The 25,903-nt window shown below is 44.9% G+C and overlaps 2 protein-coding genes across 3 annotated transcripts in view; one reads left to right on the top strand and one right to left on the bottom strand.

Moving 5' to 3' along the window:
* Positions 1–200: 200 nt before the first annotated feature.
* Positions 201–9,745, bottom strand: rb1cc1 (RB1-inducible coiled-coil 1). 2 transcript variants are annotated; one of them, XM_037277177.1, is made up of 23 exons: positions 9,416–9,745; positions 8,388–8,511; positions 8,183–8,309; positions 7,803–7,973; positions 7,465–7,667; positions 6,898–7,303; positions 6,639–6,809; positions 6,329–6,513; positions 6,067–6,253; positions 5,906–5,987; positions 5,766–5,830; positions 5,577–5,680; positions 5,356–5,482; positions 3,361–5,219; positions 3,082–3,250; positions 2,883–2,991; positions 2,573–2,816; positions 2,426–2,477; positions 2,207–2,254; positions 1,994–2,052; positions 1,752–1,879; positions 1,579–1,649; positions 201–1,121 (listed from the first exon to the last, which is right to left on the bottom strand). In XM_037277177.1, the coding sequence occupies exons 2-23, from the start codon at positions 8,456–8,458 to the stop codon at positions 1,044–1,046; spliced, it is 4,716 nt and encodes a 1,571-aa protein (XP_037133072.1). In that variant the 5' UTR covers positions 8,459–8,511; positions 9,416–9,745; the 3' UTR covers positions 201–1,043. The 2 variants fall into 2 exon arrangements, with proteins under 2 accessions (XP_037133072.1, XP_037133071.1); XM_037277176.1 differs by having other exon boundaries at positions 5,900–5,987.
* Positions 9,746–11,440: 1,695 nt separating this feature from the next.
* The window catches only part of agap3 (ArfGAP with GTPase domain, ankyrin repeat and PH domain 3), a 75,451-nt gene continuing 60,988 nt past the window's right edge, over positions 11,441–25,903 (top strand). Inside the window, exon 1 of the mRNA XM_037277179.1 lies at positions 11,441–12,340. Within this exon, the coding sequence (XP_037133074.1) occupies positions 11,983–12,340 (358 nt within the window). The 5' untranslated portion in view covers positions 11,441–11,982. The remainder of the gene's footprint in view (positions 12,341–25,903) is intronic.

Here is a 25,903-nt window from a genome sequence, read left to right on the forward strand (position 1 = left end):
ACAAGTGCAGCAGCTTCAGAAGCATTTTTAAGAATGTTTTTGTCGTTCATCTTTTAATGCTACCTTCTCTCTTATGCTTCATGACATCATAGTTGCTCTTTTGTTTTTGCGAGTAAACCTGAATTAAGTTAAAGGCAGTGCAAGCGTTCAGTCTAAAACGCAATAAATTGGGATTTTTCTGCATGAAACACGCAAAAGCGTCTTTGGGATCCATCCTTTATTGTTTCAAAACTCTTCTTTTGCAATACAGTCTTTTTTCTTATTACACGTGAGATCTGATGGCTGATGTACAATGACGTCTCATCATGAAACACGGTCACACACGGTTCCTTTCTACATTTTCTACCGGAAGGTTTGTGCATGATCATTGACGTAATAATAATCACGGCAGCTCAGTTGCTTCCCGAAACGATTCTTTTTTTTTTTTTTTTGGTTGACTGTTTCATTTTTTTTTCTCAAAGTGCATTTTCAGGATTGCAAAGGTGACTTGTTTGCCCCCCCCCCACTCAGCTCAGCGTTAATAATATACACGTCAGTTATTCACAAGAGGGCCTGACTGCTTTGCTGTGAGGAACAACTACATTTTGCCACTACGACACTTATCTGGATAAGTCAAATCAAAGAAAACATATCAATATGCATGCCATGAACATTCCTCCATACACATTTAGAATCATAATAAATGTAATGTATATATTTCTTTCTTTAATTATTTTAGTCATGACAGTATTTTCCACAAATGCTGATAATGCTGAGAACTAATGCCGCTTACATTTTGTTCTGTTTTTACACGCAGGTCATGTGGCTTGATGCCACAGTGTCTAGGGCCACGCCCTAATTATTATGTTAATAGCATTTGGTCCACAAACCCAAATTTAACTTGAAAATAATACAAACAAAACAGAACTGGGAGCAGATGGAGCTTTCGGACTTAAAAATTGCATGATGCTGACATTTTTCTTTTTTTTTTTTTAAAAGTTCTTTCAAGTGAAATGTTATGTCTTCAGGGTGCGGTCTGATGTCTACATTTTCTGACACGGTTACTATACTCTTCTGTTCCACGGAACAGCTTTGACTCTGTAGAATTTGGTTCCAAGAGGAACCTTGAACCTGTTCTGGGCCTGGTAAGAGAAGACAGGAAGAATTTTTGTGAGGCCTGACGCTCCCCCAAAAAACACGGTTGTGTTTGAAATCATTATATCATTTTATTTATTGCCTATCTTATGTATCGGACTACCTTTTGCCATGAATACTGCACAAATAATAAAACCAACATCATATCATTTTAAGATGAGTATATTTGATGGAAATAAATCAAACTGAGCACTTATATGTCGCTCGACTTCATTTAAGGGGTTTTTCGCACCCCGGCTGATTAAACAATGCCCTGGAAATGGAAAATCATTTTTCTGTCTCGGCACAATGCGGCATGTGATTTTGATTTTCCAGACTACTTTCCAAGACACATTGTGGAATATATAGGCACTCGAAAATTGCAAAGTCACGATATAGTAGCTAGGGAGTGATTCCGAACAGAGCCAACAAAATAGAATTTCCACCTTAAAGAGAGCTAAATACCTTCTTAGCCTGGCAATACTCCTTCTCTATCACCTTTCCGAGCACCCACGGTCGCCTTGATGTCCCCGAGGCTACACAACCACATCATGCACACTTGTTAGACACAAGCATTTATTTAAAAAAAAAAAAAAAAAAAAAGTAGTAAGGACTGTTTCCAAAGCCCTGACTCTAACCTGGTTTGAGGTCCAGCGCAGTAAGCGACTCCGAGTGCAGGAAGTAGAGCGTCGGGCCGACAGTGAAAAGCACGTAGTTGTCGTGTCTTTCATCCAGGATGATGAGAACCAAATCGCCTACCTGGAAACTGAGGTGGGTAAACACAAAAAGGCATGAAGACAATTATGGAATCAAGTGCATCATTCCGGCATGTTCGTTGAAAGCGTCGACTTTTGGGGAAATTTTTATTTTGTTCACTTACTCTCTGATGGCAATTTTTTCAGAATGCCGCGAGGACACAGAAGACATGCTTTGAGACATCTAAAAAGAAGAAAAAGCTATTTAAAATCCATATTTTGTACATCTGCTGTGTTTTAAATGCTTCAGTTCAAATCAAGGCAAAAATTATTTAGAGTCTTTGATGCTACTGCCACCTAACGGAAAAGCTTGAGCATAGCAGCAAAGGCGGACTGACCAGTCTTTGGCTGAGCCGCTTGTTCTCTTCCTCCTTCATGTGTAAAGTCTGAAAGAAATCATTGATGATATTGTTTAGACCACACAAATATATAATCCGTCATTGCACGTTGAAAGAAGAGCAACTTTTGAGTGATTTTTTTCCATTTTTCAAACTGAACTGAACCATTTGGTGAAGTGATGCTAATGCTACGCTAATTAGGTGCGCGTAAATAAATACCCTCTCAAGTAGGAGTATCCTCTGCTTTTCCTCAGACATCAAGATGTTGTCACTAAACACAAAAACAAGTCGAAGCAAGGTATGCAAGGCATCCGTGATGGGATTCTTTCCGATTTCTTTTGATTTGTGTCTCGATGAGATGCTTACTGGACTGTCACCATGCTGGCCTCCACGGCCGAGTCGACATCCCCGTCGTCCCTTAAGGTGGCCACCGAGGCTAGTCTGTCCCCGTCGGCCACGACCACGGACGAGCACGCCCCGCTGACGTCGTGCGCGACAAAGATGGCCGAGGAGGCCAGGGCGGTGCCGCGCAACCGGTTCAGCTCCTCTTCCAGGTGCTTCTTCTCCTGCATCACGCTGGCTCGGTCCTCAGAGAGCGTTTCTATCAGAGCTACGAGCACAAACAATCAAGTTGGTCGTCCGTTGCTTTTCACGGGAGAACGTGGGAGGCGCTCACCTTTGTCCTTCTCCTGCTGCTGGGTGACGCTCTGCAGCTTTTCGGTGAGCTCGTTGATGATTTGCTCCTTCTTCAGCCTCTCGCGAGTCAGAACAGTGTTGAAGTTTGTCTTATGAATGACACAATGTAATACAGTAAATATTCTTTGTCATATAAGCAGAGCAACCCAAGTCATGGTAAGAATAGCGCAAGTACAAACCTGTTGTTCGGCTATCAGGTAGGTCTTGAGGTTCTGGATCTCCTCGTTTTTTCTTCTCTCCAGGAGCTCCAGCTGGGTGTGCAGGGAGGTCCTCTCCTGCTGCAGAGCCGAGTCCAGAGAGAGAGGAGCGTCTGCGCGGCTCTCGGCGCACAAGGGTAGCCCCGCGTCGCTGAGAAGCAGAAGGCGCAATTTTTAGATTGCCAACGCACTTGCGATCGGCTACAAAGTTGACGAAGTAGAAAATGCCATTGTGGTGAATTTGTCAAAACATTGATTTACCTTGCGAATGACTGCCTGTTATGAAGCTCATCCTCAAGTTGTCGAATCCGGTCGGTCAGCCTCTTTTGCATCTCCTCATTTTGAAGCTGCAACACTTTCAACGCTTTGTCGGAGGCTTCATCCTCGAGCCTTTTACATAAAAGCTGGTTTTCAGCCTGCAAATTACTGCTCGCGGTCCTCAACTCTCGCTCCAGTTCTTGGAAATTCCTAAACTGCAGTTCCTTTTCTTCATTGGCAGCAGATACCTGCTGGTCCAACTCTTGCTTGAGGTTCTTCACTCGGTCTGTGTGGCTCCTGTCAGCATCCTGAGCCTGCTGCTGCAGGGCCGAGAATTCGCTTCGCAACAGAGCCACCTCCTTCTCGTGTCTCTCCACCAGCTCCGAGATGCAGTGGTCCTTCTCAATCTTCAAGAGGCTCTTCACCTGGGCTCGGTCCAACTCGTACTCCTCATTTTTTACCTGGAGTTCTTGTTTCGTCTTTGCGAGATCGTCGTTGAGTACTTGCGTCTGGGCCGCTACCTGGGAGCTCACCGCCTCGGCCTGCTGCATCTTGGTCTGCTCTAGTAGGACCCTCGCCTCCTCGATTTCTGTCTCTTTGAGGGCCAACTCCATCTCCACTTTGCAACGCAGCTCTGCAAGCTCAGCATTGCGAGCCTCGAGATCTTTTATTTGAAGGTCCTTCTCTTTTAGGGCACTGTTATGCTGTTCTGTTGCTTCCTTTAGCTTGGCCATGTTGTCAGCAGCAACCTGATCCAAAGCCTCCTGATGCTCCTTGGTGAGGTTACCCAGTTCTGCCGTGTGTTCCACCTTCAATCTGTCCTCAAGCTCCGTCAAGCGCGCCTGTGCCTCAGCCTCCAGTTCCTGCCTAATCTTCTGCTGGCCAAGTTCGATCTGGAAATGCAAATTCTCCAGCTGACTTTGCAGAGAGTCCCTACAAGCCAAGAGTTTCTGTAACTCGGCTTCTCGGTCGCCCAGCAGCTGCTCCGACGTGTTGATCTTCTCTCTCAGGTCGCTCTCTGTTTGGAGCCAAAGCGCCTTGTCGCCCTCCAGCTGGGTGAGTTCTTTTTCCTTGCGCTCCATCAGCCTCTCGAGGTCCAGCATGGCTCGCTGCACATCTCGCACGATATTCTGGTTGACTCGGTTGTCCTCAGTTAGCGAGCGGACCTGCTTGTCGTACGCCTGCCGAACGGCCATCATCTCGCTCCGATGCTGCTCTTTCAGCTCCAGCTCAAGCGCCTGGCAGATGTTGTCCACCGTGTCGCGGACCTCTGAGCTCACACTCCTCAGGGCGAAGCCAAAGTCGTTTTGCTCTTTCGAGATCTGACTTCGCAGGCGACACAGGTCGTCCTTCACGCACCTCAGGTTGGAGTGGGACTCCTCGGCGGCCGATCGGTAGCTGTTGATGGCTTGATGGAGCTCGGCGATTCTCGAGTTCTCCCTCTCCAGGGTTGTGGTGTCCTGGATGCGCTTGTTGTCAATGGCGTTGATGACGGATGAATACAAAGACTCCACCATCATTTCGGGGCTGGTCGGGTCACTGATGGGGTTCGGGGAGGTTAGGTTGCCCTCGATCACAAATTCATTGACGGCGGACATAAAGTCGGACTCGGGGCTCTCTGCCAGGGAATCCAGGTCGAGGGACCCGGGGTGCATGACGGCATCCATGTTGGGATGGCCGATGGTCTCAAAGTCAAAGGTCTGTGCGTCGATGCTGTCCGGAGAAAGGTCCTCGGAAGGGGCGGTAACGTGGAGCGGATGCGAGCTGGCTCCTCGCAGGCTGAGAGAGGCGGGAGCGTTGAAGGTTGTGGCCTGGCCACACGGGCTCGCTGCCGACCCGTGTGTGCTCTGGCTACATGACCCCTTCAAAGACAAAACACAGTGACGACAAATCTGATCAAAGTGATTAGTTGCGGCACTTCAAAAATAACATTTGTGATCTTTCGATTATATGTGAAGGTTTTACAAATCCCCACGCTTTGAAATATGAACAAGTTACCCTTTGTTCGCTCAGCATGTTCGTGATGGTTTCAGACATGTCGTCCAAACTCTGCGTAGCTTGGACCAGCTTATGGAGTTTCTCCGTGTGCTCTTTCAAGGGATCAAAGTCGCACATTGTCGGGACCCTACCGAGACAACAGATTGAGATGAATTTTGAAATGAATTGAACATATACGATGGTATTCTCACAACAAGGTTAACTGGTAAATAAATGCTTACATGAGGAAAGGCTGCACCTCCACAGGACAGCACGATTTCAAGTACTGCAAGTCATCGAGGGAGATGTCGGGGAGTTCGTCATCGAATCGTCGCGGTTTTCGTGTCTGTGAACAATCGAGAGCAGAGTGAGCAAAACGGATTCATATTTCCAGCTTGAAATGCTCTCCTTCAAGAAACATAAAGCCTTACGCAAAACGATGTCGGAGGCCACGCGTCAAACCCTCGAAACAAGCGGTTTCTCAGGAAAGACTTTCCTGAAAAAAACAAAAGCAAGGTAATGATGTCGATGGATTGTGAGGTCAACGAGTAACAGATGACAGCACCCTTACTGAAGAGTTTCCCAAAGTTCTCCCTTTTGAACTTCTCTGCCTCGTACAGTTGTTTGCCATCTTTCACAAGTGCATAGGCCCACTGGGAAAAGAAAAGGCATTGGCAATTGTTCTAATCACAGCCAAGGCAGCAAAAGAATGCGGTGAATATTATTAGGGACCTCTCTGTAGTGTCGCATAAACATTTTCCTCCGGACGACTTCCACCACCGCCAAGCAGTACATCTGCGGCACCGTACTGAGGGCCTCGACCACGCGCACCCGTTCCAGGAGCTCAGTGAGGAGTCGCAGCAGAGCTTGAAGCTTCTCGCCATCCTGGTCCGCGTGGAGCATCACGTAGCAACACCATCTATTGCAAAGGTTAAGACGACGGGGTCGTAAAAAAACAAGCACGGAGCGAACGGAAAGCACGAGGGGCATTTACTTGAGTCGGACTTGAAGGTTGTTTGCGAGCTCCTGTTTGGCAGTGGTGCACTTCTTTTTGATGTCCAGCAGCTTCCGGTGGTTGTTCAACATGATCATCAGCTGGTTGGTGTGACTCAGACACAAGTCGGGCAGAACTGATGTGTCCTTCAGGTTTTCAGCCCGCTTCTGATTGGCTAAAAATCCCTGTAAGAGATCCATAGGAGCATTTATACATATCTGACTGGCCAGCTGATTATTAAAAAAAAAAACCATCAACCATTGTGCTATTTCGAAGTTGACGCTTATTGTCATTAATCCACTCGACCCACCTGAGCAAGTTCCTTTTGTTCATTGACCAGCTTCTTGCAGCTCGCAATCATCTGGTCGAGCGCGTATAAGCGGTCCTCCAGGCCCTTGATCGCTTTCATGTTTTGATTATCCAATTTGGCGATGGTGTCGCGACAGTCTGCTAGGAAAGGTTGAATGATCCGCGGGTCAAGCTGTCGGGAAGAAGAATGCCAAGTGTTTCTTTTTTTAACCCACCGCACATTTGTGATGCCCCCCCCTCAATAAAAAACAGCTGCTCACCCTGTTAATGGAATCGAAGCATTTCCTAACGACAGACTCGACGTCGTTAGGTCGATCCTGCACGTTGATCCAGTCCAACAGTGTGACATTGAATTGGGGCATGTTGCCAGACATGGGGATGTCTTCGTCCGGCAGCGCGGCTCGAAGCATTCCGCTGTCCCTCATTTGACGCGGGTCTCTCTCAGCAGCACCTTCGCTTTTGGACGTCTCGGTTGAACCTCGTAGCTTGAGGCCCCGCCGTGCATCTTGGGCACATAGCACCGACTCAGTGGATTTTTCTCCTTCCGTCTCGTCGGAATCCTTCCCCGGGCTGGAGGCGGACTTCTTTGTGTGCTCTCGATGACTTTGTCTCGTCAAACATTCCAGCAGAGGTATCCTGGCCATCACGGAGACCGCTGTTCCCAGCCTGTCAAGTTGTTTTAAGATCCAGCAGTTAACTTCTTTTTACACTTGCATGACAGAAAACCCAACACAGTTAATTAAATATACAGTACTACAGATATAAATATACAGTACAGAAATTCGGTGCTTGATTGTGCTTACTATCTCCCCAGTGGTGACACTTACTTTGTCAGTTTAAACTTAATTTCTTCCAGATTGTGCTGGTAGGTCGAGTAGGCCGTGTCATATTTCACGAGTAGCTTCTGGTAGGACAGCGTGCAATCGTCCAGGTTGGCCATGATGGCGGCCCAGCCTTGGTGCTGGAGGTGTTCGTCATGAACCAAACGTTCACAGAACGAGCTAAGCTTGTTGGCAACTTCAAACATTTCCTGCGCGGGAAGCAGAACACATCACGTCACTCACAAATGGCATGTCAAAGATGCAGCACCTTTTCCATTAAAAAAAAAAAAAAAAAAAAAAGGTGATGTCTAGAATAGTTCAGGATGTACTCCACGGTCAATTACCAGAGCGAGTTGTGTTCGAGAGGCAACGGTGTGAAAGACAGCTGGCATCAGCAGCGACTCTTCCACCTTCACCTGAATCTCACTCTCAATGGAGAAGGCGGTTTTGGGAATGGTTGGATCCCGGTCGGACAAGATCATCTCCTTGTTGAACAGGAATATGGGATTTGTTTCCTGGAGGCAAACGGCAATAAATTGGGAGTCAAAACAATGTATGAAGGCGTGTTATTACTGGAAGTGCAGCCTTTTATTGCAACGTAATTTGAACACATTAGGACAAAGACGGATGGCTCCATTGAGGATTTTAGAATTTTACTGCAGGTTGGATCAAACCAGTCTCGTCTTAACAGCTGGTGCGAAAAATAAAATGAAAATCGACTTACAGTGCCAGCACTGTAGCTGCAGACACGTCGCTCCGCAGCCATACATTCCCCTCCATTGACAACAAGGACTTGATGTTGAATTGCAATCTTATATTTCGCCTGGATGGCATGTTTAAGCTCCAGTACACTGAGAAAGAAAACAAAACGGTGTCAAAAATGGCTGGAAGACGAGCGCTTTAGGCTGCTTAGTGGCCGTTTTGCTCACGTTTGGACAGCGAGATCGGTGTCAAATGTCAGTGTGCTGCCATTGTTAACCTGGAACACATACAACTTCATGTTGAATCGGCCGCTGGTCTCTGCACTTGTTCATTTAGTCTTTCAAGGCCACCCTGCAAAGAGCAAAAGCACACAAATGAAACACATCCTCTTAGTTGACAGTTCTCTATGTCATGAACAAAGGGAATAATTTCTCTACAACATCAATTCTCAGCTGATTACATGCAACCCGCTTGTCTCGACATTGAGATCCATAAAGAGGATTGGCCTTTGAAATGCCTTTATGTCTATGAACTACACGCTCTTACATGTTTTAAGTGCTTTTAAGATCACTTCATTAAGAAACCCTATGACAACTGCATGTTAAAAATCTTAGGACTCATCTATTATTTTTGGGAGTGATAAAAGCAACTGGGATAGAAGTCGGGATAATTATGCTACAAAAACACTAATTGTATTTTTTATGCGAGATATTATTTAAACGCCACAAAAGGTTGTGTTTACACAACAGGTAATAATGTTTCTGGGGCATTTTCCCCCCAAATTAAAGGCAAGTACCATTGTAAACTGAAGAAATTCATTTACCCAGTAATTCGCTGCTGACGGCACAATTACGCACGGCTCACCTTCAACTTTCGGTCACCTTCGAGGGTTAAGAATACTAAAAACAAGACAAATCACCAGTCATTAATCTCGAGGCCCTTCAGTTGGAGGGGGTCAGATAAGGGACAACGGATTGTCATGTATTTTCCCCTTTTTGTCCGTGTGCGTAAAAAGCCTGCCTTTGTGGATATGTAAATTCTCCTTCAGTTAACTCCTGTTCTTTTCCACAACTGATGAGTGGCATTGGTTAGCCAGAATGTAATTATACCCCTGCTAACTGCGCTAAGTAGCCATTAGCCAAATGAAAACTGATGTTAAACAATAAAACAAGAGGACATTACCAGTTATATGTGTGTATTAGTATGTATATGACATTCCACGATGGAATTAATGACCCAAAACGGAATGTCTTACCTCACTTTATCCGCATCTCCCGCTGTTGGTCTCCACCTTAGCTAAGGCGAGTGGGCTAGCTAACAAGCTAGCAAGCGAGCTCAGTCGCGTTACTTTGGCAAACATAGAGCTAACTTAGCACCACTAGCTCGAAGGCGCGGCTAGCTTCGGGTTAATGACAGTCATTGTGAGCGAGGACTAGTGATCGTGAGCAGCATTGTCGTTTAATGGTTCTAATATCCAACCCTGGGTGGTGTAACAATCAGCCACTGGGTTTAACCGTTGTTTATACCGAAGAGCTAACTAGGCTAACAGCCTCGCTCGCTCTGTTTTGTTGTTGTCATCTCCTGTGGGCGGTTCGTAAACGATTGGCTCTTTGCTTACGCGGGAGGGCCAGTTTGATAAGCTTTTATAAATGAGTGACAATAAAAGGTGAACATTTATGTACAATCAAATAATGGTCAAGGAAAGTAAAAATAATGTTCAAGGAAAGTAAAAATAAAATCCGTTGGTTTACCAACTGGTGATCAAATGTCATCTAGATTTGATTCCATTTTCTATTTCACCAAAGAGCAAAAGGTGTTTGTTTTTGTAGAGATACTATTAATTCTTTATAAATTAATGTATATAAACAATGACCAATATACAAAACATCCGATTTTTTTCTTTATCAGATACGTGCTTTGCTGTAACACGAGGAGAGGTGTGGTTAAAGTGGCCTGCAGTGACGTCACATGAATAATTATAAACAGATTCGGTACTAGTTTCATAATGAAATTAGAAAATGCAATTTCGAAAAATGTAGAAGTAGTAGCAGGACAAATGTGTGCGAGTAATAAAATAAAATAATTATAATAACGTTAATGGTGTAGAATAACCATTAGCCTTCACAAAAATTCAATTCAATTCAATTTACCACATTAGTTTAGTTTATGTTGACTTGAGTTTCGTTGTACATGTGTGACAATGACAATAAAGATCTATTCTATTCTATTCTATTCTACTTGATATTTTTAGAAAAGATAAAGATAGATAGGGTTGACAGTTCATTTAGCCAACATGGTCATATGTCACATTAAGCCACTGGATTCTTGATTGCATTATTTATTTACACCACCGGACATAAATTCTGATTAGTCTACAAGTTACACAACACATTGATCCGTGCGTCCATGTCTTACAGCACCTCCAATATTGCAACATAGTTATGAAATGACATTTGCATACCCAGTGCGTTTCGCCACATTTGGCCAGCAGAGAGCAGCAAAGAGCTAAAAACATTCAAAACCTGACTATTCACGCTGTACAAGTAGTTCATTGTGTAGAAAAGAGGTGCGTTTGTCACAGATAGTATTGGTGTTTTATGTAACAGAAATACTCCATCACTCCATTTCACAGTCTAGAGTCAATATTTTTGCTTATATGTATATATTTTTAGAGTGCAACTGTCATCTATTTCTGCATAGCTTTTGGGTAATTCAATTATAGTTGTCTCGGGCTCATGTTTGACGCACCAGCAAGAGTCAGCTGTTTTTGCAGCGTATGTTGTTTACACTGACAGGTGTCTCTAGTCAAGACAAAATATACAGTGTTGAATTCTTTTCCCTTAACCCCAAAATGGCTGATTTCGTCCAAATATCCAACATATACTTATGTTTATACATAAGAGAGCCTATGTATATCATTTCTCCGCATAGACAATACGCAGCTAACATGACTCCAAAATGCTAACAGTTCAATGAAGATGCTGTCTAAAACAAAGTTTTTCAATTTTGGGGAAATATTAAATGTAATATTTGCTATGTTGGCTATTTCTATATATTTTATGAACAATCATAAGAGTAAAGGTATAAGAATGAAAAAATAAATAAATAATGAGACAACGCGTGGTTGCACTATGTGAATTAATTCGCATTTTGCAGTAGTTCTGCACTTGCATAACCGCCAGGTAGGTTATCATGGTGGGTTGTTGCGATTTCACCACCGCCCCCTTCCAACCTCCTCCTCCTAAACTCCCACCCACCCGAATCCAATCACACCCTCCCCCATCTCAAGTACAATTACGTTATGGCTGACGTTTGAGCATGCGGAGGAGGGAGCAGCAGCACTAGTTTGGCTTAGAGGAGGAGGAGGAGGACTCAACATTAGCTTCCCAATTGAAGGCGACCATCGAAGGCAGCGGACCGGGGCGCTGCCGTGTACAAGCCGAGCTCATTGTCTCCTGAGTCGGCCCGAAGCAGCCAGCCAGCCCGGTGTAGCTCACCGAGGGGTCCACAGTGGTAGGCGGTACTGTTGGGGAAAGAGAATACCGCGGCCGAAGAAGGGAATATGCAAGACGGCCAAGTTTGAATATGAGCAAGAAGAGCGGCGTTTTGTTGCAATCTGCGAGCAACTATTGATGCTTGTGACGCGACCGTTGCCAACAGCAGCAGCAGCGGCGGCGGCGGCAGCAGCAGCACCACAATTGGCGCGGACTCCTTTTGTTCGTGAGCGGCAAATTCGGGTGGGCACGTTTGGGTTGCTACCTTGCTAACAACAACAACAACAACAAACATCCAACAAAGTCTCAGTCCGACACGCTCAAAAAGATGAATTTCCAATCCAGCGTCCCCGGGTCCGGTATCTCGCCGCAGTCCCAGCCGGTCATGTCCACCCCGGGCACCGTCCCGGCTCCGGTGCCCCAGTCCATCCCGTCGCAGTTCGGATCCGGCTCGTCCGCGAGTTCCGGTGCCGGCCAGTTCGGCTCGGGCACGGTATCCGGCCAAGCGGCGCAGTCCGGCTCGTCCGCCTCGCAGTTCGTGCTGTCCAACTCGGCCGCCATCCGGGCGGAAATCCACCGGTTCGAATCCGTCCACCCGAACATCTACGCCATCTACGACCTCATCGAGCGAATCGACGACTTGGCCCTGCAGAACCAGATCCGAGAGCATGTGATCTCCATTGAAGGTGAGTGTGCTGCTTTCACTTCTGGGGGGGGGGGGTGGCTTCCAGCTTCATTCATTCAAGTGAGGGCAACAAACATTGGGCCCAGCGTTTTCCAGCCAAGACACATATTTTACATTGAAAAAAAAAATAATAATGTCATTGGGGTGATGTCGATACCTTCATCTTGCTGTCTTGCGCACAACAATCACAAATGTACTCAAACAGTAATCGTGTGCCTGGCTGGTAATCAATAAAATAGCTGGGTAAGTTTTGATAACTGTGGGAAAATCTGAAAGTACAGCGACACATCCCACCGTGCAATTGTGAACAAAGTTTCCCTATGTTTGCGCTGAATTACGACCGTGAGCTCCTAACAAGACAGCATGCCGATAGCAAAGACTCGTGGGATATGTTGAACGCCCGCAACAATTATTTCACGAGTCTTTAAGGAAAATGCCGACGTGGCATTTATTTTAACTTGTTAGTGCACTCGCCTTGTGATTGACAGGCGATCATTCCACAGAGTACTCCAGCTTATCCGTGTTTGACCTTTATTATTAGACACTGTAACTTTTGTTCATACACGATTATACTGAGTCAACTCTGTTGCTAACCAAAACAGCAGCAACTCAGCAGCCTCTCAGTTAAATTCAATGTGTGCATGATATTCACAAGTATGAACGTTAAGTTATAACAGAATATAATCATAAAAATGGTGTTACATGAAGGCACTGTATTTTCTAGCCATCAGTATTCCAAACTGATTCTGCAATGGTGTGTGTGTTCATGCATAGTTTTGTCTAGTCTGCCCGGTGTGCTCCATTTCTCCATTAAAGTCCTTTTAATTAACGCTTTGAACTTCAATTGTAATGTACAAAGATAATATTCAACTAATTGTGGAAATGCAGTCATGTCACTGTTGTAATGTTCTTAGTGTAATGTAAAATATTCTTTCATAGACCTACAGTTAGCCCTGGATTCATTTGTGTGTGGACTGCTGCTGCGTTTTGACGCAATCTCGATGACTAAAAATGAGAATGAAAAACTCTGCAGTCAGTAACGTTGCTGAATTGCGTCACTGTCAAGATGTCAGTTGGGAGTCATGTTCGTAGCAACGACAGGAAAATGTTGAATAAACAGCAATTGCAGGTCATATTTAATTCCAGCACGTTGGTAATGGCCGAAGAGTGACTCAAAACATTTCTCCGTCGCCTGTCTGCAGAAAATAGTTAATTGATATTCCTCACCATTCATTCAGGTACACCCCAACGGAATTTACAGGTACTTTTGTGGAACCTGCATTAGCTTTGCACAATGGCTTTTTTTTTTCCTTTTCTTCTTTTTAACCTCGGAAAGTGACGGGCACCGTAACCCTGAGAGCCTTTGATGAGCAGGAAAAAGCATCTGACTTGCCTTCACCTGCACAAGAAGAACTGCATCGCATCTCTTTTCTCCTTCGTTCTCGCATCATTTCCGAGTCTGTTGCTAAGGAACCCACCAGCGGATCATGTATTGAGTTGCAAAGTGAATCGAAATTGCAGCCTTTACAAAATGAATTCCTGTCTTCCTAAGGTCTCCCTGTGGTTTTGTTGATCAATAAGACCTTAATTTTCATTCAGCGACGCAGTTGGATTATTTCCCCTTCATTGTCGTTATTAGTATTCTGCATGCTTGTTGCATTTCCAAATGGCGGTCCCGGCGATGTACTGTTCTCGCTCTCTCCTTTTTCCTTGTGTGTGTGACAAAGCTCTTGCAAATAACACGAGATCATATTATAATTATTAATTCAGCATTATATGCAGGAATAACCAGGTCGGGAAGTGGGAAAAATGGCAGCGCTAAACTAGTGTGGGAGTACTAAGTGGTCCAAGATGATTCAGTGCTTTCACAGCTAATCAAAGTTGCTTGCGTAAGTGACCAAAAAATGAAATCTTGCATTGCTGGGAGTAAGAATTTGAAAGCAACCTTGTCATGAATATGCCTTGGCTAATGCACTTGGCAGAAAACGTACTCACCTGTAAATGAATCGTGGAATGAACAAAAATGGTTTCATTTTCTTTCAGTGTGTCAAATGTTTCACTTTGGCCACATTTTGTCACGAGTGTGTCAAGTGTGTTTTGCGGTTGACAGGTATTAAGTCGAAAATGTTTTGGAAAAACTAGGTTTACCGTAATTTTCGGACTATAAGTCGCACTGGAGTATAAGTCGCACCAGCCATAAAATGCCCAGAAAAGTGAAAAAAAACCATATATATGTATATAAGTCGCTCCTGAGTATAAGTCGCCCCCCCACCCAAACTATGAAAAAAAAACGCGACTTATAGTCCGAAAATTACGGTACTTGGATTTTGAGATTAGCGGGTAAGCTAATACATATCCTGTATGTCCACGGCTTATGATGTGCGTCTTGACGATAAAACTTTAAGGCACATTGCCGGACAAGATGCTTTTCATCTCTTACTTTTCTTTCTCCATATATTTAACTCGAAGTAGATGTTGACTTTAGAGCTCAGTTAATAGAGAAAATGGTAGTCTTTTGTGACCTCTTAAAAGAGGGCGCAGATCGTTATAAGATTGTGAATGTGGTCAAACGTCCCTCGGCCCCTGCGCCTAATTGCTTGCTACTGATTAAAATAAATGCACTTGCGTTGTAATGTGGACACGGTGATATTACTCCGAAAACAATAGTCAGCAGTAGTAGGGATGAGGAGAAACTGCAGGGTACACCCTGGAGTCTGTCAAAGTACATTTGAATAGAATACATACAAATTAAACTCTGAAAAATAACGTCAATAAATACAAATTACACCATAAATTGGAATGGACTGATTGTATCAGAGTGCTAATATCGGAGATGCAGTCTTATATAATCCGATAGCATGATTAAAACCAGGTCTGACTTTTCGCTATACTCCTCATTGAAAGTTTCATTCGAACATGTTTTCTCTATAACATTCCATTTTATTTTGTTTTAAATTGCAAATGTGATTTCTTTTGTAACGTCCCACCCCTATGAACGTTTTTGAGGACTGGAATGTTGCGCATGGTGTGGTAGCAATGTAGCACTTTTCCCGCAATTTCCCCGCTCCAAAGTTCAACTTGGAGAGCAGAGTACTTGTTTGGACCTCAGCCAGGATCAGTCGTAGGTTCCCTTGACGTTCTTCTGACTCTGCTGTCTAACGTTGGTTAAAATCAGAAAAGACACTCCCAAAACAGACATTCCGTTGCTCGGTATTTGACAAGACATTGATCCGGTGACTAAAACCAGCAAGAGCTTCATAATGAATGTATTTCATGTGACTCAGAGGTCTGCAGCGCCACCGTCACGCTTTCTTTCGATGTGAAGAAAGGCAGACAAATCCCAACACCCGATGACGCGCCCGTGTTGGCTCTTCCAAATGGGGATTGATAAATCGTGAGCATCTTTCTCGTATCCACCTGGAGACATTTTCAAACGGGCATCTGAAAACCCAATTCGTTTAATCCTCCAATAAATACCCCCGGCATTGCACGTTTGGTTTATTTTCACGAGTCAAGCAGATTCCCCCTCATGACAGATACTAGATACTTGACATATTCCACATTCTTAACAAGACGAAAAGTCAGCGGTGTGATTAGCTCGAACAGTTTCATTCATTATCTGACTGGGCTGACTCCTGAGGACAGGTCAATGGCGGGGAGTTGTAAACAGAGGCCTGGAGGTCTCGGCTCGACCCTGAAGTGCTTCTTCCGCACGCTGCAGCTTTGCCACATTCAATGTGTGACCCTGTCCTTTGCAGCAGAATGTCCTCCATTGTGCCGTGGAACAAAGACGCTCTCTCCCGTGGTGACGGACAGCTTATTTTTTTGCGTGTGCGTTTTGAATGCCGAGGGGTCAGGATTGAGCTGTTTACGTTATTCCTCGAGGAAGATTTCGAGTACGGTGGTACAGTTGATATTCATTCGAGATAGATGAATCAATGACTCACAAAAATGTTGATCAACATTGAGCCAGCTAACATAAGTCTGCTTCTTCGCTCCATTACTGTCAAATATCAGAAATCGACTCAAATGTATAACGCGAGATCAGCTAGCTAGCGCGCTAACGACCAACGTTTTATGAGCTAGCTAGCTAACATCAAGTTTGCACGTTTTATTCACACATTATCCCAAAAAGAACATCTCGACTGAGTGCTCCTGTTTGTCAAATGTCACAACCAGATAAATTCAAATCTCACAACACCAGTGACAGCAGATCCAAATCACCGTTTTGTTGACAAAAAGGCAGCGAGGTAAAAATTGTACGCCGCTGAGGAGCAAAAAAGTACAGGCTTGTCTGATGGTGCTAATTAACATATCATTTGGCTTTTTTTTAAGGTTTGAATTCAACCTCCAGTCTGTGCTCTTTTCATCACTTGTTCCGACCGTGCGGGAGGGCTCCTTCAGCGCTTTGATCCATGAAAAGATTCGATGGCAATTTTCTCAAATAAAACCCACAAAGGAGCATGTGAAGTAGTATAATGATTTAGCACACCTCTCGCGTTGAAGTGAACTTAGACAGAGAATGAAGAATTGAATCATACATTTTATGTGGTCAGATATAAGCGTGCTGGAGAGCGCTTTGGTTCCAAATGGTAAATACTAACGAGGCTTTTGCGTTTCCACTGGCAAGTGTCCAGTTGGCATTGATCAAAATTTAAAGGTTCACCAATGTATGATAGTTCCGCTGATCCGCAGTTTGCATTGTGGTGGCGATTAAAACGGCCCTACATCGAGCAACCCCCGAGATGCTCAATCACATTTCGACCCCACGCTTCTTTTTTTTTTTCTTTTTTCAAAGTGTGCATCATCATCATCCTATCCTATGTCTGTTGGAAGTACTCATGTTTCCTGCCAGTGGGGTAGGGCTGCAAACAGATGGCCGAGCGACTAGCGAGGAAGGGGTTTTTGGATCGCAGTGAGCGAGCAACAGATGGAAAGTCACATATGCCTCCAAGTCCCTTCATCCTGCCAGCAGTCCCGTGACAAGCTGTGGCAAGATTCTGCCCAGGTTGCTTAGGGAGAATAGGACGGAGAATGAAGTCTCCGTAGAATAGTTATCTTAGGCCATTTTGTCTGCCGAGATTTGACACGGGATGAAGGGGCAAAACCAGTCCTCCGGTAATTGGGAAGACAAATCAAGCAGTTGTTCATATTACTGGGGCCTTCAAAATAAAAGCCGGACAAATAATACACGGACATAGGTGCCTTGTTAGGTCTATATTTTGAAATATATTTGGACTACCGTATTTCCCGGACTATAAGGCGCACCTTCAATGAATGGACCATTTTAAAACTTTGTCCTTATATAAGGCGCACCGGACTATAAGGCACACCATTAATGCATCGTGTCAGATTTTTAATCCAAATCAAATCATTCTATCATTTTATCTTTTTTATTTCAACTTCAGACGCAACAAATTACTTTATAATCACAAAATAATGTATTTTTGATTCATGATTCATAGTCTTGAGCGGGCCACTTATGATTGATTTCATGACACAATGCTTTGGGCCAGTTTAAATTTAGGAATTTGGTCTATATATAAAGGCGCACCGGACTATAAGGCGCACTGTCGGCTTTTGAGGAAAATTTTAGGTGCGCCTTATAGTCCGGAAAATACGGTATTTGGGATACGTGATGACACTTACAGAACGGGAAATGACTATCACATACAAAAAAAAGTCTGGCTACTCACTGTACGATGAGCAGTGCAATCATATCAAAATAAAATCAAAGGCTGAGTAAAAGTTTTTTTTTTTTTTTATACAACCACGCTTGTCTCCGTGGCAAATAATCGACATAATACTTATGTAACAGTGCTTGGAGAAGCAGTGATCTGGTTTTGGCTGTCTTCTTTTCCAAGACAATGTGTGGACTTTTTCTCCACTGGAAAGAAAAACAAAAACGGCTGATCGAGAAAGTGTGACCTGTTTATGCACACGCCGGCTATAAGAGAGAAAGAAGTGTGTCACTGAGAGCACGCGGACTATTTAAAGGATGTCGGGCTGTGGAAATTCAATGTAATTCCTTAATAGCTTAGGGACAAGTCACATTTTTTCCCCTTTCTCTCGCTTCAAGGGCGTTTGTGAGCTTTAGCCTCTTCTTTCAGCTTGTTGTTCTGCAGTTTTTTTTTTTTGTCAGGGTTAGTGTTGAACAGAAGTCTTATCACCAAGGTCCTACATTCCTTTTGGCAGTGTCATTATTTGGATGGTGTCCTGACATGCTTTTGTGGCCTTCTGCTTGTTACCTCAGACAACAAGCCAGCTGCTTTAACTATTGTTTTTTTTTTTTTTAAAAGCTATTTTTTCCCAGTCTCCATTAGTGAAAATGTTCCAACTGGTCACATTTCTTTTTGTTTACTCCAAAGAGGGTTTGTTTGATTCTCTGGGAATCAGTGCAACGGGACCCCTGTTGCTGTTTACAGTATACCCCCAGTTTCCTGCACGGATGAAGCAAAAGTTGTTCCACAGCTGAATCCCACTGGCCTTGACCCAGTGGTCGTATCATGCGGTGGGGCTATGTGAACTGTATGTTCTCCAGCCCCCTCAAGGACTGCCGTCGTCGCTCTTCCGCTTTGGTCGGAACATCTAAAACGGAGCCGGCCGGGAGATTTACATTCTCTGGCGCGCACTGCCTGAATGTTTAGCCGTATGTGGCTTCTACACCAATAAACCATATTAGGCAGGGTACACGCGTAGTGATTTTAAACACAGTTTTTTTTTTTTTAAGTGTAAGATGCCACAAACTGGAAGAATAAAAATTATTCTCAAGTATCCAAACGTGGCGTCCTTGATTTAAGCTAGCGGACAAGGACGACATCCGACTATTCTGTTTATTTATCCGTATTTTCAATTGGAACAGTATTTGCGCCGATGACTTTTCACGAGATTACAAAGACAGACGAGAACGGCAATTGAGCAACGGCTAGAAGAAAGCGAAATAAAAAAGTTGGCGAACGTCTTTTTTTTCAATCAATGATCAGTGAGGAGAAACCACTTTTAACAAATTCTAAATAATGAACGACCCCGCGGCAACGTCGCATGGCTTATTTACAGAGCAACATTTGTTCATGATGCGACTGACTGTCGCGGTCCTCCAGGCGACGTCTCTTATGGCAGCGCGTTTGGATCTACTTCTTCTCACAGAGGAGAAATGCGCCGGCAAAAAAGAGCCTCGTCTTGGAACTCGAGTAAATACTCCACCGGAAGAATGATGACACCGTAGGACAGTGTGCCCATTCTGTCACCGAATATTCTCTTGCTGTAATATCCTGACATACGTGCTTTTGAGGTGACCACGTGCAAGTGCTGTAATTCATCAGATCGGGAAAAAGGTTCAAACCAAACATTATACTTTGTTAACTAATTTCTGTGAAGATACTCACACTACTAAATTGTGGCTTTTCACACATTTGGCTTGAAGAAACCCCCGTCCGTCCTCACAAAAAAAATGCCTCTCCGGATCTGGCATGCAGTCGGGCTTTGGCCAAATACAAATTGGCCGCTAATGTAGGCCCGAGCTCGTTGAAAGCCACATTGTGTCTCTTTACTCAACGCAACTCATCTTCCTGTGGTCTCTCCTCGTGCCAGTAAATAGAAGCCTACTTTCCAGTGCGCGGGCACCACTACTTTGAAAAGAAAATCCTTTTGGCTGTCACGCCGAAGCCTGAAATCTCGCTTTTTTTTTTTTTTTTCCTCTCTCCCCGTATCGGGAGAGACGCAGGGTCATTGAGCAAAAAAGCCCTCGCGTGGGAAGCCCGCGGGACCTGTCCTCGTATCTGAAACGAGGATTCCATGTGGAGAGGCGTGGAAAAGGATTGTTAGGGGGTTTGAAGCTTCGCTGATGCAGATCTGCTTGGTGGACGGGTAGGCAGGGTGTTATGTAACACAAGTAGGTGGCGAGAGTAAGCTCTGTGCGGTGATTGTGTGTGTGCGTGTGTGTGCGTGCATGCAACGAGAGCTCCGTTTAAGGGTGGAGAGATGCTACGTTGGTCTTGTGGCGAAAGAATATAATAGTTTAGTTTTTTTCTTGATGCCTCCACAGAAATTTGGATCTGAATCTGATGCATTTTGGTCTGCATTCTGATTTCAGTGCCCTCGGGATGTTTAGGCCCAAGCTGCTGTTCTGGGTTTTGGTTTTGTTCGAGAGAAAAATCCAAACAATATGCTTTTAAGAATGTCTAAGACTAAAAATCATGTGGAGTCGGATTAATTGTTTTTATTCTGATGTTGCAGTTTATGTTCCCTAAACAAACCACAGTTTCGAAAGCAGCTCCAGACCAACAACCAAAATTGGAAAACTCAGTCGCCCCATAAATCTCACATTGGCTTTTTACAAAGACCACATTTGTTTTGGTGTTCAACAACAACAGCGACATTCAAATTTTTGTGTTCGCTAGCAGCTAGCTTTAGTAGCAATGTTGGAAGACACATTACAAGGTCGATTACATTAGACTTGATGATTCTAATCAAAATCAATTTCTTTTACTAGATTCATTGAGTGCGAAAGACTACACGTGAGGGGAAAAAATCACAAAGTATGTTCTTACTGCTGTCCATTTTGAACACCACACACATACGAAAATATCCGTTGTAGGCTACTAGCCGTTAGCTTATCCAGGAACATACATAAAATATTCGAGACGGACGAGAATTGGTCCTTTGCTGACGTCGAGCGGAATGTGGGGCAATGCTCAAACTCACCCCAATTATCCTTTTGTGTACCTCACAATCTGAGATTCGAACCCAGAAACTCACAACTGTGAGTCAGACTTGCCAACCACTAGCTGCACAGTGATGTATTTTTGTGGCATTTCTGGGCAAGCCATAACATCCATTTGCTGCAGCGCTGATAGCGTTCAGGGTCACGGGTGACTGGAGCCCATCCCAGCTGACGGGTCAATGGCAAAGCACTTATAGAGACGCACAACCTTTCACGCTTGCATTCATAGCAAGTTGGTCTTCCCCGCGTCCAGAATGTCATCGTTTCTCCACGAAGGAAAATAAATCATCACTTCAACAATGACTGCTGCAGATGAAAGTGAAACTATAGGCGGAAAAATAATAAGGAAAAAAAAAAGCAGCCGAGATTTCTTCTATTCATCACATCATTTTTTGACAGGATGTGAAGCTCCTCGCCATATGGAGGTGGTCTTCTCCCCGATGGCATTTTCGTGATGACTTCATGAATAATTCATAACATTTTATGAATATTATTCCCTCTCAGTTACCTTCATAAGTAGTCTGTCAAATGTCAACAAAGAAAACCATTGGGAGACCAACTGGAGTTTTCGACTAATTAAAAAAAAAAAAAGTGGATATCAAACTTGGGAATAGAAATAAATCATTGTTGTCCATTAGCAGCTGTGTTGGAATGCATATTTTAAAACATTTTGGGATATTTGGGTGGGTTTTATATTTTACGTGTAACGTTTGACGAATACTAACTTTTTTTTCTTTCTCTCTCCCCCTCTCTCTCTCTGCTGCCTGTGCCCCATCCTGATGAATTGCCATCATCACCTCACGGCCGCAGGTAAGCTCGACAAACACGCACCTTTATGAACCCGCAGGCAGCCGCCGCATTTTTCTATCTGAGAGCCGTGTCGGTTTTAACTTACGTGGCTCGACGGCCCCACTGTAGCACCGCGTCTTTCTGCTCTCTGCTTCTAATCGCCCGCTGTTACGTACATTACGAGCGACCACCATCGTCCCTATGTCCTCTTTGCGCCGAGGCTAATTTGTAACCAATCGAAGCACTTTATACAGTATGCCCACTCAATTCAACAACTTTAGCGATTTTTCAAACATCAAAGTGGCCGACTGTAGAAGCAAAGCTTTTCTTTCCTCTTGCGGATTATAATAACAAGGAGTAATAATGTCCTACATTACAAAGTGCTCCGGAGCGTGGGCACATTTTACAGCTTCCGGAGAGCATCCCAAATTACGGATGTCATCCCCCCCCCATCCCACTACCCAATTTGCCCAATCGGGCTGCTCGGGCTTCTCGCGCTAAGTCAGCCATGTGATAAATGAATTTGTAATTGGACCCCGCCGTATTGGCGGATTCCTGTACGGGATACACTCACGTTGAGAAATCCGTAGAAATGTTTTCAGACCTGAATGGTGAGTAATGAATGCATCTGTCGTAAGCCATGACTGGCCACTGTTATTCATAGTCACTCCTCAGCCACGTCAATAAAAACGTTGGAAAAAAAAAAAACGGGTTCACTACAGGCCACGGTTGCCAATAGTCAGTCACATCATGTCCAATTTTGTTTGTAGTTTTTCCAGCAGCCGCGTTTAGGGGGAAAATTGGCTCATTTACTTGAAGGCGAATGGTAATGCGGCTGGTCTGATCAAAGCAAAACGCGGCTCAGATGGCCTTTTAGGTGATTTTCAACGCTTTTTGGAAGATCAGGTGCTGTTATGGTGTGTAATAGGGCTAAGAAATGAAGGCGCATCATCTGACAATGGGAGACTTTTGTAATCCTCAGCTTTATTCCTTTTTTTTCAGTAATGACTGTTGAAGGCCATTAAAAAAAAACATGGCACTCTGCCATGTTGGCTTGGATCTATAGCTTTATATTTGCAGTAGGTAAGACTGTAGTCAATGATAGTGGACAGTTTTGTTTCCAAACTGTCCTTCTCCCACTGCATTAAAATTGAGAAGTCCCCCAAAGTCGATCATGGAAGTGGAGCAAATCGTAAGCTCCAAAAAATGTCGTCAACGAATCCACGCAAGGTCTCCGATTGCATTCCTCCTGTGCCACACGGCCGAGCCTTGGCTGGAGCATCCTCTTGAAAGGCTTCCAAAGCCTTGAGAAAATACTGCAACTCTTTCCATGCTAGGCTTTTAGCTTCCAAAGCATCACTGTGAAATTCGCTGTCATCTGCTTTCTTTCGTTGGCTTCATTCTGCAACCTTTTTCACATTCATTCTCAATGACAGTCAATCGCTTTTCTGAATACGTAGCAAAAATGCACGGACAGGCGAGGATCCTGTCTTTCCTTCGGCTGTAACGTCCTAGTAGAACTGGGGGGGGGGCCTTGACTAAGCCACCGGATGTGTTGTCAGGAAGCAGTCATCACTCTCCTCCTAATCTATCTGCTCATCCCGCCGTTTTCTACCATCTGGAGAGGATGCCAGGGTCTGGCCCGGCGGCAGAATCAAACTGGTGCAGCGCCAGGCTCGGGCAAAGGGAAGGAAAATCCTGGAGGACGGGGGCGGGGGAAAAAAAAAAAAAAAAAAAGGGGGCTTTTTGCAGTTCACGCTTGTCCGTCCTATGACCCGGCACACAGCAGGGTTGGACGAAGGCCGACAGTGCTGACGTAGGTCACCCCTGCCTCTCAACAAGACCACATCCAGCTCATTTGGCAGCCGCAACATGGCCGTGAGAACAAATCTCCTGAGCTTGGATTAGTCGCAGGAAGCATCAGTTAAGATGCCTCGCAAACAACCAAAGTCATTTCTCTTGTTCGGGGATGATAGCCGAACGCCCCTTTTGGAACGTTAGTCGATCATTTGCAGCGTCATAAACCCGATCGACTCTATTTAAAGCGCTTACGGTACATCTTCCGTGCAAGATTTCGGTTTGATTGGACTCCAGCTCACCTTGAGAGAGTGCTAAACTAGACGTTGCCCTCTTTTCTCCAAGCAAATGAGCGCGCACCTTGTTTTAATACCTGGCTGTGAAAATAATGAGCCCAAAGACGGACGTCCGCGCGCTCGCTCTGCACTTTACTTTGTGTAGCCTGACACCGGCACCCTCTTTATCAACCCGGCTATTCTCGGCGCTCATAATGGCCGCCGCTGCAGATGCTGTTTAGCGTCGACCCTCTTGTCGTGGTGATTCAAGACCGTTTTGTTAATTGGCGCCATGAGTGAGAAGGTAGTGAAACCTCGCTCCGTGAGTAGCTTAGTTTTTTGCCGGTATTAGCCCTTTGACCACCCCCAAAAAAATATGTTACTGTGCCTCTGGTAAGACAGATGGAATGGAGACAAATCATTTGGGGTCATTTCTCCTGCCAATACATGTCATTATCTTCTTGCTCGTGGCTTTGCTTCCACCTCAGATGACCGCATACTGTAGCTGCAGAGACCTTTAGGAAGGATTGCCAAATGATTTTTTTTCCCTCTCTAAATTACTTCACGATGAGAAGCTCATCCCGGCTTGGATGTATTTTCCGCCGCAGTAATGTGGGTCAACTCCAGCAGCTCGTCCAGACCGCTGTATTCGCCCCCCCCTGACTTTTTATTTCATCCGCACCACGTCACACGACCGACGTTAGCGGCAAGAACACATGTCTGAGTGACACAGCAAATACAAAGTCAGCAAAGATGAGCCGAGAGCTTCTGGGTAAGACGACATTGGGGGACGTCGAGCGAACCCGCATCAGATCAAGTGTCGGCGGGATTAGCCCAAAAAAATGAGATTTTCACGGTGCCAAGCAAGACACTCTCTGATTTATGTGCACCACATTCGCAGGGGGAAAACAGCAGTACGGGTTGTCAGTCTCTCGGCGCAAAAAGTGAGGTTTTATCTTCTCCCCCCCCTCCCCTCCATTTCTCCATCCTTCCATCCCTTCCCGGCTCTCCTTTCACTGGCGCTTGGCGCGGGTGAACGTGGGCGGCTGCGCCGAGCATGACAGCAGCGCTCTGTTGCGTTAACAGACGAGGAATAAAGCAACAGCCATGGAAACACGGGCCGGCTCCAATGAGATGTTCCTTTGTTGTTCCCGAGCACGTGTGGAGCTTGAGTTTGGTGATCTATTTGAAAGTTTTGTGGTTCACGTCCAGCAAAGTCTTTGTTTCTGCGTTTCGGTCCGTCTCCCTGCCCTCCTGCTGCGATTCGTGCGGCGAGGGGCTCGGCGGCGGTGACACTGATGAGCCCGCTGTCGGCATCCAGCCGCGCCGCGCGCGTTCGCATTTGTGCGCCGTTGAGGTTGGCGGCTCGCCCCCTTCCTTTGACAGACGGCCGGGCGCTGGTGGATGCGACGGCAGCTGCGCTCAACTAAATGGCGCTTTCCTTTCTTGACAGCCAAAACAATAGACTTCTTCTCCAGAATCTCCCACCTTGCCCTATTTTTCACTTCATTGTTCTACTCGCTGCTTCACTGCCATGGAAGTAGGAGTTTGGAATACATTCATAGGGGGGGGGGGAAATAGTTGAGAATTTGGTAAATTGAGTGGAATTGATCAGAAATACTCAAGACAAATGGAGCACATTCCTTGGTTAGGGTAGTCGAGTTCACGTTACTCCGAGAGATGAATCGATTGAGTTGTTATTTTAGTTCATCGTGGAATTTTGTTTCTGCCAGACGACAACAAATAAGCCAGGAAAAGGTTCCCAGAACATCAACTTTAATTTGGTTGTGCAAATAGATTTTAAATGCTCGCAGTTAAAAAAATTCATTCAGATCACAGCCACATCTCAGTTACCAGGGTGTGCACACTTATGTAGCCACGTTATTTCAGCTGTTTTTTTTCCCCCCCAATTTCCCCTCTCCCCAAAAAATATCAATGGAGTTGCACAGCTCTCCATAGTAATGGTGGAAAACGTTTTGAA

Source organism: Syngnathus acus, chromosome 17 (assembly GCF_901709675.1).
Source record: "Syngnathus acus chromosome 17, fSynAcu1.2, whole genome shotgun sequence".
NCBI lineage: Eukaryota > Metazoa > Chordata > Actinopteri > Syngnathiformes > Syngnathidae > Syngnathus > Syngnathus acus.

Coding starts and splice junctions, on each gene's coding strand:
- rb1cc1 (XM_037277176.1), bottom strand. CDS start 8,458: ATGAAGTTGTATGTGTTCCAGGTTAACAATGGCAGCACACTGACATTT. Junction 5,220..5,355: donor ACATGCTGAGCGAACAAAGG/GTAACTTGTTCA, acceptor TTGTCTTTGAAG/GGGTCATGTAGCCAGAGCAC. Junction 2,817..2,882: donor GCAGCAGGAGAAGGACAAAG/GTGAGCGCCTCC, acceptor TTGTGCTCGTAG/CTCTGATAGAAACGCTCTCT.